The sequence below is a fragment of the Xiphophorus couchianus genome, chromosome 5 (genome assembly GCF_001444195.1).
Source record: "Xiphophorus couchianus chromosome 5, X_couchianus-1.0, whole genome shotgun sequence".
Classification (NCBI taxonomy): Eukaryota; Metazoa; Chordata; class Actinopteri; order Cyprinodontiformes; family Poeciliidae; genus Xiphophorus; species Xiphophorus couchianus.
The window spans coordinates 23,695,464-23,707,670 of NC_040232.1; the positions used below are offsets into that span (position 1 = coordinate 23,695,464).

General features: G+C 39.6%; 1 protein-coding gene across 1 annotated transcript; it reads left to right on the forward strand.

Annotated features, from left to right (window-relative positions):
* The first annotated feature begins 1,819 nt into the window (after positions 1 to 1,819).
* sqlea (squalene epoxidase a) lies at positions 1,820 to 10,402 on the forward strand. The gene is made up of 11 exons (XM_028016243.1): positions 1,820 to 2,283; positions 2,389 to 2,647; positions 4,483 to 4,660; positions 5,262 to 5,358; positions 5,436 to 5,549; positions 6,985 to 7,156; positions 7,666 to 7,761; positions 8,450 to 8,592; positions 8,902 to 8,998; positions 9,113 to 9,200; positions 9,515 to 10,402. The coding sequence occupies exons 1-11, from the start codon at positions 2,002 to 2,004 to the stop codon at positions 9,705 to 9,707; spliced, it is 1,719 nt and encodes a 572-aa protein (XP_027872044.1). The 5' UTR covers positions 1,820 to 2,001; the 3' UTR covers positions 9,708 to 10,402.
* Positions 10,403 to 12,207: the final 1,805 nt, after the last annotated feature.

Here is a 12,207-nt window from a genome sequence, read left to right on the forward strand (position 1 = left end):
GTCATGGAGAAATATTTGAACTGTAAAAGATCCTCAGGGAGACTTTACCTTATTTTTTATATAACTGAAGATGTTTAAATGAAGTGTCTCAGGTTGGATTTCTGCAGGCATCATAATTTCTGTTGTGTTGTTTTCTTTCTATTTCCTGTTAATCCTGTCTCGTTGGGTTACTGGATGTTTTACGATAGGATGAACATAAACATACAACACGGTGCAGTTAGCACCACATGCAACGGTTCTCATCCGGTAATCCGCCTTCCTCCTACACTCCAAAAAATAAAACGGTTAACTTTTTTTTACAACACCTCTCACCCAGTGACTGCTGGAGACGGATACCAGCCTCCACCTGACCCTGCAGTGAAAAGCAGCTTTAGATGGATGGATGGATTCGTCACTATTAGAAAGTCTAACAGGAATCTTGTCACATCTGATTCTACTGCAGCTTCAGAAACTTAAAACAAACATCTCCTCTGCACTAGAGGTTTTGTTTCCGTTTATTTTCAGGTGAATAGTCTGGAATTTGCCATGTAGCACTAAGTGGGACACATTAGTGTGACCTTGATATGAAATAGAAAACCTTTGAAGCAAAGTGAATCTTGTCTGCTGACCGCTTCATTCAGACACACATCCAGCAGAAAGTCTCTGTGTCTTTTTCTGTGTGGAAACGGTTTTATTTCTGCCAAGGCCAGAATCAAAGATATGTTAACAGTGGCACTGTTTGTCCTGCTGATTAGCAAGCATTGCTAACAAATGTTAAAATGTTGGTCACAGATTGAATAACTGATCATTTCCATTAGGAGTTACAGTTCAACTTTGACACAGTCATGTCATATTTTAGTTCAAATTGATGTTGGCCACTGAGGTCAAGGTAAACCTAAAGCCTTGATTATCAGACACTTTGAAGGTTTTTACAGAGCCTTGCAAAAGTCTTCATACGCTGTTATCATTCCTGTATTAAGGAACATCCAAGCAAAAAAATAAATAAATAAATAAATTGTTGAAATTATCATAAGTTGTTCGTGCTACAGTTTCTTTGTATTTTTGTAAAATTGAACAAGTGATCCAGAGAGCTTCACCAACTCAGAGTGAAATCTTCTCCATATTGGAAGTCAAGTCTCCGCCTGTCCCTGAAAAACTAAAGAATCAAGAAATTATCTCCAGTTCATGTTTCAAACGCGTCTCTGTATAAACGGTAAGAGATTTAGGATTACATCATTTTCATGAAGAAGGAAGTCAATTTGTCCAAATTTAAACAGGTTACAGGTCAAAACTTGAACTCATGTCACTACAAGAGATATTTTATTGTTTGGCATTTTTGTTACACTTTCCCTCAACAACGTCATTCAATTATTTAGTCAACATTTTACGAGAAATAATGTAGATATACAATATTTCCAACATTGTCAGACTGAGCTAGCTCATAGAAAGAAATTCAGGAAGAGCTCTCACTCTGCGCTTTTTCCTGAGTCATATGTTTACTTTACCGCATTCTGGGTTTACACAAAGAGTGAGCCATCCTGTCAGATCTCACAGAGTACATCTTTTCTGTCACTTCTGCTTCGGAACAGGACAAAAAAAAAAAAAAAGACGAAATAAAACACGCACCTTCCATTGACATCACATCATACTACCAACCTGCTCCGCGGTTGTCCAATCAGCGAGCCAGAGGACACTCGGTGGTGTCCCCGCCGTCCAATCAGGGCATAGCGCGAGCTCTGCTCACCTTGACGCCGGTCCTGATTGGAGGGCCGAGCGGAGCAGCAGACGGAGCGAGGCCCCAGCCAATCTAAAGAGCCCTCTGTTTGTTATTATCATAAAATATTCAGCAGCATCTCTCCAGCTGTCTGCGACCAGCCTCTGCCGTCGGGCTTCTTCATTTTTTTGTTTTTTATTTTTTTTTATTTTTAGCGATCTAAAACTTAAACAAACAAACAAAAACTTTTCAGGCGGAAGAATTTATTTTAAGCATTTTTTTAAAAAAAACAACTATATTTTGAAACAATGTGGACCTTTTTGGGAATTGCAACTTTCACGTATATTTATAAGAAGTCCAACATGCTGCTGAATGTGGCTCATAAGGAGCTGCTGCTGATAGCAGCTCTGCTCCTCTCAGCCGGACTGCTGATCTCTTACATTAGATTTGTTCATGGTCACAAGCTGTCAGTGTCTCAGATAGTTTATTTGCCTTTGAGCGTCTTGTCAGCTCTTCCTCTGGTCAAACACTTCATCCCCCAAACTGCAGCTGAAAGCAGCAAGAAAGCAGAGAAGAAGAACACTGAAAAGGTGAGTTCAGCAGAGATGCTTTACCTTCTGCTTGTTGGTTCAGTCTGGGTGGGTTTTGTTTCTGTTACTATGACAAGTCTAGAAAAAGTATTTTTGAACTTGCAGAGTAAGAGAACAAGAAGAAGAGCGGAACCGGAGTCCTCCACCTCACAGTGTGGCCCACTCTGTGGCCACTCTGAGGGCCCGGGGCCAGATGTGGTGATAGTCGGGGCCGGGGTCCTGGGCTCGGCCATGGCAGCTGTCCTGGCCCGGGACGGCAGGAGGGTGACGGTGGTGGAGAGGGACCTGAAGGAGCCGGACAGGATAGTGGGGGAGCTGCTCCAGCCGGGGGGCTTCAGGGCCCTCAGGGACCTGGGACTGGAGGGTCAGTTACTGCTGGGAGAAAACTGCCCAACATGCTCGAGTTTGGATGGTTTGCTAAGCAGAAAGTTATGTTACGTTTTCTCAGAAAATGTGTTAGGACATTACATAGACAAAACAGAAGAGGGAGACAGTGAGGACAGGAAAGAAAGAAGAGAGAGAAAGAAAGGCAACCATTGACTACATAAAATAAACATATAGAAAATGTATTTCTACCGACCAATCAGAAGAAGTTATCTGATCTTATGCATTAAGCACCACAAAGGTCTAACAGATATGACCCTCAGTCCTGATGAGTCAGATCAGATTCAAAACCTTCAGTCTGATATAATAAGACTAATTTTTCCTGAGTCTCACTGACACCGTAAAATAGTTTAAATAAATAAATGAATGAATAAATAAATAAATGAATGAATTCCCTCAATTCAGACTGAAACAGAATCACTGCTGGCACCATTATTAATACTCCTGCTGTAAATACGAGCTGCTTTAGTCTACAGGGAAGCACTTAGTCAGTTTTAACATTCCAGAACAGAGGAGCTTTATTTATTTATTATTTTATCTCTTGATAACTTGCCAACCATTTGAGATTCTGAAAATATTAGTCCACCATCGGCTCAGAGGAATTATACTCAGGGAAACAGAAAGTCATGGTTTCAATAATCAAAGCATGCGTGTTGCATCTATTTTTAAACAGATTGTTAATGGTACTAATATTCATACCATAAGTGATTTTATGAAACAGAATTAATATACATTAATATGTACATTTTTTCAAATTAAAAGTTGTGTTTTGCAGCAATTTTCAATGTAAGATTAAGTTCTCTGATAAATTGTGAATTTATTTTAAGGCTTTTTCACAGATATTCACCAGAAGTGATAACATATACATCTGCGTCTGTATTTCTGCTGAAAAATACTTCATTTCCAATGCGTCTTTAACAAATGTATTTTAATCTACCTTCAGCAAGACAATTTATTGAGTAAAAGTTAATTCTGCCTGACCAAAAAGGTCTTTAGAATGAGCTGCATTAAGGTAGAACAGAAGCACTTTAGAGCTTCTGTTGGATCTACTTGTTTGTTAGACTGAGCCTTTGGACATATAAGATGTGATATGGCTCCTCTAGCATTATTCTTGAAGAATTTTAATAAAAATAACAAAGTCGACCAGAAACTGAGGTTCCTCCTGTAACAATCTTTACTTAGGATGAAATATGGGATTTGCATAACACATGGATTATTTGTTGTGCGTATCGCCCCAATCTTAGACAAGGCCCTATGCAGAATTTGATCTGGAGGCAACTTCCAATTAAGCTAATTACCCACCATTACAGTTAATAATAAACATTATTCATATTTGATCACTGCTTTACTAGACTAGCTTCATGGTTAATTGTTGAGCTGATGGCAGTGCTTCAACAGACTCAGTAGGAACATGGAAAACAGACTAAATGTTGTATTTACAGGTGTTGAGACATAAGAAAACGTGTTTAACTTACACACACAAAAAATATACATTTCTCATCTTATGTGTGAAATTTTAAGCATTCTTGGGTGCCCCCTTCTGGCCTGGAGGCCCTAAGCAGCTGGTTAGTTTGTGTATACCTTGGTCCGGCAGTGATTGTGGAAGTATGTTAAATTTGGTCAAAGTTTCTTTTCTTTTCATGTCTAAAGATTCATTTCTCCAACCACGAGCAACATGATTAACTAAACAACAGACTTTTTGTACTTTAGCATATTATTTTGAAACGGCTGCCATCAGGTTTCACCCAGTTTTCCAATTAAAGGTGTTTATTCAGTCATGAGCCTGCGTTTTGTAACTGTACTGTTTGGCCTCAGGTTCGGTGGAAGGTCTGGACGCCCACCAGGTGAACGGCTACGTGATCCACGACATGGACAGCCAATCAGAGGTGGAGATCCCTTATCCTCAGGAGAAAGGGAGCGTCCAGTGTGGACGAGCTTTCCACCATGGCCGCTTCATAATGGGGCTGAGGAGAGCTGCCTTGGCAGAGTCAAAGTAAGCCCAGTCATATCAGTAACTAACTACGATGGCGTATTAGGGCCATCGTAGACAGAAAGAAAAAGAAGAGGAATTTGTAGATTAATCTCAGATGTTTTCTAGAAAAAAAAAACTAGGACATTACTGAGTTTGAAAAGTTGAAAATTGTCTAGGAAAAACTATATAAAAAATAGTTTTTTAGATTTCTTAGATATTAGATTTACCTCAGAAACCTTTTAGAAAAAACTTGGAGTTCCAAAAGTTCAACATTTTGGACTTTTGAAGCTCAGATTAATCTGAGATTAATCTCAGAAATATTCTAGAAAAAAATTTTCTGACAATCAAGGTTCATAAAATGTTCCACTTTTGGAAATTTTCTGGGTTTAAAAAGTAAAGCTTTTGAAACTCAAATTTTAAATTTTTTTTGTCTAGAAACTTTCTGAGATTAATCTCAAAATTTCAGTTTTTCCTCACAAATCTTCAACTTTTGGAGCTCACAAATTCTTGGTGGAAACTGACTCCCTTCTTTCTGTCTAGAATTACCTTAATATACGATTGAAAATGGTCTCACTTGCTGGTTTTCTTGATTGTTAATTAACTGTTTCATTGCGCCCCCTAGTGTCAGATTCATAGAAGGCACGGTGAGCAGCTTGCTGGAGGAGGATGGCTGTGTAACTGGAGTCCAGTATAAAAATAAAGAAACTGGAAACATCAAGGTGTCTGCTTTAAATCTTCCATTTCCCTCTCATCCTACGGGAGGAACCTTCTAACCGCGTCGCCGTGTTTCCTGTAGGACATCCACGCCGGGCTGACCGTGGTGGCCGATGGCTGCTTCTCCAAATTCAGGAAGAGTCTGGTGTCAGGGAAAGCTCGCATTTCCTCTCACTTCGTCGGGTGCCTCATGAAGGTAGGAAGAGCAGAACCTTTTAATTAGAGTTAGTAGTGGGGCAACATTCTCAATTCTGCTGCTACATGCTTAGCATTGAGATGCTAAGTTAGTCTGGAATAAAGACTAAATTAGTGAGAGGCTAACTCCAGTGTGACACAGAAGCTCCTTTGCTGTCCGTTGCTGTTTGCATATGTCCTTGTGCGTCACATTTATGGGCGTACCAGAAACATGCAACTTCAAAGGTTCCAACTGGAACTTTTGAATGTAAAAATAAAAAAAGGGTTTTTCAGTCAACATTTTTAACATTTGCCATAAACATTGTTCTCCACATTTATTCACCCAAAAGTTAAAGCCGTGCCAGGAGCCCAAGAGAAAAAATAGAAGAAAAAAAATATCAAAAAATTGACATTTTTAGATTTTTTTGATTGATTTAATTTCTACTCTTACTGCTGGTTTGAGCCAGTCTAGATTGCACTGGTTCGCTTGGAACCACTTCCTGTCTTATCAAGGTCAACACACAGCTGCCTTATTGGAATTGCATGTTCTCTCGTGTTTCCCATTTTTAAGGGAGGCTGCTGGAAATGCTTTTTGTTTTCATACAAAAAAGTGGGGAAACAAAGAAACCCTGATTGCTAAGCAAAGCAATTAGCAAACACCTGGAACTACGCATCTTCTGAGCTCATCATACAAACCACTTCTCAGTGTAGCACTATAACAAAAAAAACAAAAAACTAAGATCTTAATGGAGCAGCAGTGCTGTGATGAAGGCAGAGGATCAGAAAAAACAAGAGCCATTTGAGACAGATGGCAAATTTCAAGGTGCTAAAGTGCAAAGTCACATTTTTTAAAATTTATGTTTGATATATAGAGCATTTCTATAAAAAGTGAGGATAACATAGTTGCTCTATTGTGCTACAAAATACCACTGTGGGTATGGAAAATACATAATACTGGCCTTTTAGAAATGTTTTCAATATTCATTTATAGAAATTGTTAGGCGTGTCAATAAATGTGACACTAGGATTTTACTGAAAAACAAAAATAACTTTTTTATACGATACGTTTATTGGTTTTATTCCCATGGGACTCACGTCTTTAAATCAAAGTTTGTAGTTTATTACATTTTTAGTGTACAGTTATGCAGCTACAGCAGTTTGTGCACAATTTTACAACCATTAAAGGTAAATAAATACAGATGATGGTGCATATAAGTGAAAAAAAAATTTTTTTAGGTAATAATTTGGGGGAAATACAGTAACTCATATTTTAAAGACAAAGTCTGAACTGCAATGAAAAATGATTAATGGAATTTATTTATTACGAGTTAATTTAAGAAAAGGAGCTTCTGGCTTCTATCACATAAAACACTTTAGCAGGACACTGTGGGTACAGAACCAAAAGGTTTAAAAGAACATGTCCACCATTAAACCAGTATCTTCTGCTGCTCCAACAGGACTGTCCCCAGTTTAAGGCCAACCACGCAGAGCTGGTGCTGGCCAACCCCAACCCGGTGCTCATCTACCAGATCTCCTCCTCTCACACCAGGGTGCTGGTGGACGTCAGAGGGGAGATGCCTCGCGACCTTCCAGGGTACATGGCTGAGAGGATACACCCACAGCTACCAGGTAGGTCCTGCTCAGAGCGCTCCATTCTGGATTATTTACTGGTTTAATAATCCTATACCTGAAATGGAGACTGTGTGTCACTAGACTGTGGTTGGAAAAGACAAAATACTGCCCCTTTAAATTAATTGAGGGAAGCTCGGGGGGGATAAAAGTTACCAAAGTAATCATGACAATTACAAAATTTTTTTTTTTTTTTTTTTTTTTTTTACAAATTTTGGTTCAAAATGTCCTAAAAACAGCTAAATTGACAGAATTTCTGATTTACAAACATTGAACATAAATTGTCACAAGACGGAAACATCAGGATTTGACGTTTTCTCCGTCATTCAGCCGAAACATCAAAGCCACAGTATCAAAGCAGCGACTCCGATCACCTCAGTGTCCCGCTGCACCGCCGATGCACTGAGAAAGAAAAGGCTTCCTACTCCCCCGGTTGTTCCCAGAATGTACCTGTGTGCTTTCATCCAGCTGACGGACCTCCTGTGCTCTCCCTTTCTCCCGTTCTGCAGAGCATTTAAAGGAGCCTTTCATGGAGGCGCTGCAGAACGACCGCCTCAGGTCCATGCCCGCCAGCTTCCTCCCTCCTGCCCCCGTCAACAAGCCAGGTACTGAAGTCTATCCATCGCTTTCTGCTGCCACTTTTAACCCAGGAAAACACACATGTATACTCAGATGTGTTTGTTTTAATAACATTAATGCTTCCCTAGCCGATTTCCTTAAACTGCTCACACATTTTCTACTATTTTCAAAGTTTGATGTAGTAAACTACCTTAAGGATGCTCAGATTTTGTCCATATTGTTTGTTTTATTTAACATAATGGATGTTAGAGGACAAAAGCTGATTAAAGTGCAGTAAAGATAGACGTGGTTCTGCTTTTTAGAAAAGTTATCAAAATATTTTGTCATCATTAACTGTTTTATTGACGTTGGGAATAATTTCACTCTGATTAAAACACAAAAAGTCAACCAGCTGTACCGGACATGACAAATTTGTAACATTTTTGAATTGCAGTAGAGGACCACACAAATTCAATCGAAGGGCCACTAACGGCCCTTTGGCCGCAATTTGGACACCCCTGTGTTCTTTTTCTTTTCACTTTTTAGTGAAAACTGAATATAGGTTAGCTACATTTAGGCAGAAACATTGTCTTCACAGTAAACTCAACTAAAACAAAGTCAGCTCCCTCCCCCACCTGTTTCCTTATCATCCTGGGAGTGAGTGGACCGGTTTAGCTGCTGGAATTAGACATTCGTGCGAGAACAACACAGACTGAGCTGTGCGTCTTTTTCCAGGCGTGCTCCTCCTGGGCGACGCCTACAACATGAGGCATCCTCTGACGGGGGGCGGGATGAGCGTTGCCCTTAACGACGTGTGCATCTGGAGGGTTCTGCTCAGGAACGTTCCGGATCTGTACGACGACGCGGCTTTATTACAGGTGATCATTTCATGTTCCTCTCTCTGGGAATAATAATAATAATAATAAAAAAAAAAAACATAGTCAGAGTTGGAAGAGGAGGAAGATGATGGTGTTGGCGCTGATATAAATCGCACGGCCGTGTCCAGAGCCTGCGGTCGGTTGATTTTTCAGGATCAAACCTGAGCAGGAGCGATTCAGGCTGAATCTATATTTGGACTGAACTGCATCATGTTTTATTAAACTGGGCTGAAGGTGGGAGACTGCAGACCAGTGTGCAATTTAACACCCTGTGTTTTTACGCCCCTCCCTTCTTCTTCTTCCCAACAGGCGAAGAAAAGATTCCACTGGGAGCGCAAGTCATCACATTCTTTTGTAGTGAACGTGTTGGCCCAGGCTCTGTACGAACTGTTTGCAGCCACCGACGGTGAGTCGCCGCCTCGCTCTGCGTCTGACAACACATGAGGGGAAATGCAGCAACCGATATGAAATGTTGGAGACAGACATAATCTAAATCTGTGTTTGCGTCGGGTTTCATCAGATTCTCTCCATGAGCTGAGGAAGGCCTGCTTCCAGTACTTTAAACTGGGCGGATCGTGCATCACTGGGCCCATTGGACTTCTCTCAGTGTAAGTAGCAAATGCGCACAAATGCAGCTTTCATATGTTGCTGCCTTCCAAAAATAATGGCCTCTGTCAATTTTTGCCAAAAGTAATTTAGTTTTTGCCTAAATTGTTTTCTGGCAAAAAAATAGGTGGTGATTTTCATTTTCTTTGCAAAAATCCCTGTTGACAAAAAAAAATAATTAAAAGGACTTAGCCTATTATTTTAGGAAGGTGACAATATTGTACAAGGTATAGCACACTCACATATGATATTGTTTCTTTACATACAGTGTCTTTAAAATCAGAATTAAACATTGAAAACTTTTTTGCTTGCACAGCCTGTCGCCTAAACCCATGACCCTGATCGGTCACTTCTTTGCCGTGGCGCTGTACGCAATCTACTTCAACTTCAAGTCGGAATCCTGGAGCACCAAACCTCGAGCGCTGTTTAAGAGCACCGCCATCTTGTACCGGGCCTGCGCCATCATGTTCCCCCTCATCTACTCTGAACTCAAGTACCTGGTCTACTAAAGAGCACAACATGGGGGCATAATAATCAAACTGTGTGTGTGTGGTCCTCCCTCCAAAGCTTCTGTGTTTGTGCCATAATGCTGGTGACAATCACATCGGTTGCGTATATCTACTGACAACAGGTCTGCTTTATGGCAGACATTTTGACTTGAGAGCAGGACAAGCGCATTTGCTTTTAACTGCAGACCACTTCTGCATCCGTGCATGTTGGTTGTTGCACTAAAGCAGAACGTTCTTGTCCCACTCTTTAACTTTATGGACTAATTAAACAGGAAGGCCTTTAATGAAGGCCTTCCTGTGAACAAGAAGCCCTTACTGCTGCAGAGTTTATTTGGGACGTAGTCTGGCATAGCGTCTACCACTTTTCTGTATATTATTGTGCTGTTTTATTTTTGTAGTGAATGAAAAACTAATTTTTATATTTGAAATTGAAAGCACAGTGATGGGAAGGCCAAACTGAGGGCCTTTCTGATGACCTTTGTACTCGCTCCTCCCAAGAAAATGCCTTCATGCGTTCAGCTGTTGCTGAACAAATGTCCTACGTTTAGTTTTTAGTCAAACGTTTGGCCTTTTTCCAAGTTTCCCGGCTTTGTCCGGCTGGATTTTGTGTGTACATATATATATATATATATATATATATATATATATATATATATATTAAGTGAAAAAGGGTTAGGTCATGGGATAAAGCTATAGCAAAAAAAACTAGAAAATTTCTGAAGAAATTTAGCCGGGGCCTGCCAAAGCGTGCCCGTCGGTTTGGGCCCGGCGTTGTCATGCTAGAAATTAGCATCGATGCTAAAGAACGTTGCAATGTAATCAGTAGCATGTGGAGAATCACAAGAACGTTAAGTAAGGTGGCCGTGCACCATTCAGTATGATTTAAAATTTTTGTCAAGGCTTTTATTTTGAAATTTTTGTAAAACTTCATTTCAAAGTGCCAAACTAAATCCATGTATAACAGTCATTGGATAAAATCAGTTATATAATGCTGAAAAGAGCAATAATGTCATGTAAAAATTGCCAAGGCTTTTATTTTGAAATTCTTGTAAAACTTCATTTCAAAGGGCCAAACTAAATCCATGTATAACAGTCATTGGATAAAATCAGTTATATAATGCTGAAAAGAGCAATAATCTCATGTAAAAATTGTCAAGGCTTTTATTTTGAAATTATTATTATGCTTCATTTCAAAGGTCCAAACTAATCCCATGTATAACAGTCATTGGGTTAAATCAATTATAATGCTCAACAGAGCAATTACCTGATTTAAAAATATTCAAGGCTTTTATTTTGAAATTTTCAGTATGCTTAATTTTAAAGTTCCAAACTAATCCCACGTGTAACAGTTACTGAGTTAAATCAGTTATATACAGCCCATAGCAGCAAGTAGTTCTAAAGGCCAGTTCAGTCCTGATCTGTTTCAACTGAGGATAGATAGAACTACAGTGATGCGTATTTGTAGTCCTAACCACCAGCCAATAGCCTCTTGAGTTCCGTTGCTATGGTAAATAAGTTTCACACCAAGGTGTGAACTGTTAGTGAAAGAGCCTGAGACAGCCTAGAAAATCCTGTCGCATGACTTTGCTCTGAAGCACCGTGACAGAAAACCGTACGGTCTAGATAAATTTCGAAAACATTTTACCGGAGCAGACATGTGTATCAATGTGAGGACCGATTTTGATACCAATCGTGCGATATTTGTGGGCGTGATGGCGATTTCAAAATTATTTTGGGTGAAAAAGTTGTCTTGATTTCTCACTCTAATCAGTGAGAGACGCACTCTAATTTTAGGAAAAATTAGAAACTTTGGGTCGCTTAGAGGCAAATTGTGGACAAACCGTAACTGGTATCGACGAGCCGTCTTCACTTTCGAAGAGATCACAGACGTATCTACAAAATGAAATTTGAATGGCATTTCTACGTGAATTCGTGACGACACAGAGAATCCTCAAAAATAGGGTATTTCTAGGATTTTTCCCATTGACTTATAATGGGGTTTTTTTCGTAGTTTTTTGCGAATTATGTCGCCACGTTAACCCCGAATCCCACCAAAAGTAATAGCTCCAATGGCGTGAATTTTCTGCACGTTTTGATACCTCATTTGTAGGTGTGCACCCAGCGGTATGAGCCGCATTAACGGTTGCGGATGAAAAATAAAGAATTGGGAGAATAGTAATAGGTTCCTGCCATTGCTATGGGCAGGCCCCAATAATTACAAGGCAAAACATTTTAAATAAATTCTTCTACTTTAATGGTCTCTGGGTTGTTGATTTTTATTTATAAAATGGAAAAAAACATTTTATAAATGTTTTTATCATCTACAGTATGTTTAAAATATGTATCAGTTGTATCTATTGTTCAGTTGAGGTGAATGTTTGTAGAGAAATCACCTGAATTTTAAGATCTTCCACAAAGCTGGAGTTAAGGCGTTAATGAATATTATATACGACCAGCAGAGGGCGCACTCACACACACATTCTTGCTTTGAAGCAGATCA

Coding starts and splice junctions, on each gene's coding strand:
- sqlea (XM_028016243.1), top strand. CDS start 2,002: ATGTGGACCTTTTTGGGAATTGCAACTTTCACGTATATTTATAAGAAG. Junction 4,661..5,261: donor GCTGCCTTGGCAGAGTCAAA/GTAAGCCCAGTC, acceptor TGCGCCCCCTAG/TGTCAGATTCATAGAAGGCA. Junction 9,201..9,514: donor CCCATTGGACTTCTCTCAGT/GTAAGTAGCAAA, acceptor TTGCTTGCACAG/CCTGTCGCCTAAACCCATGA.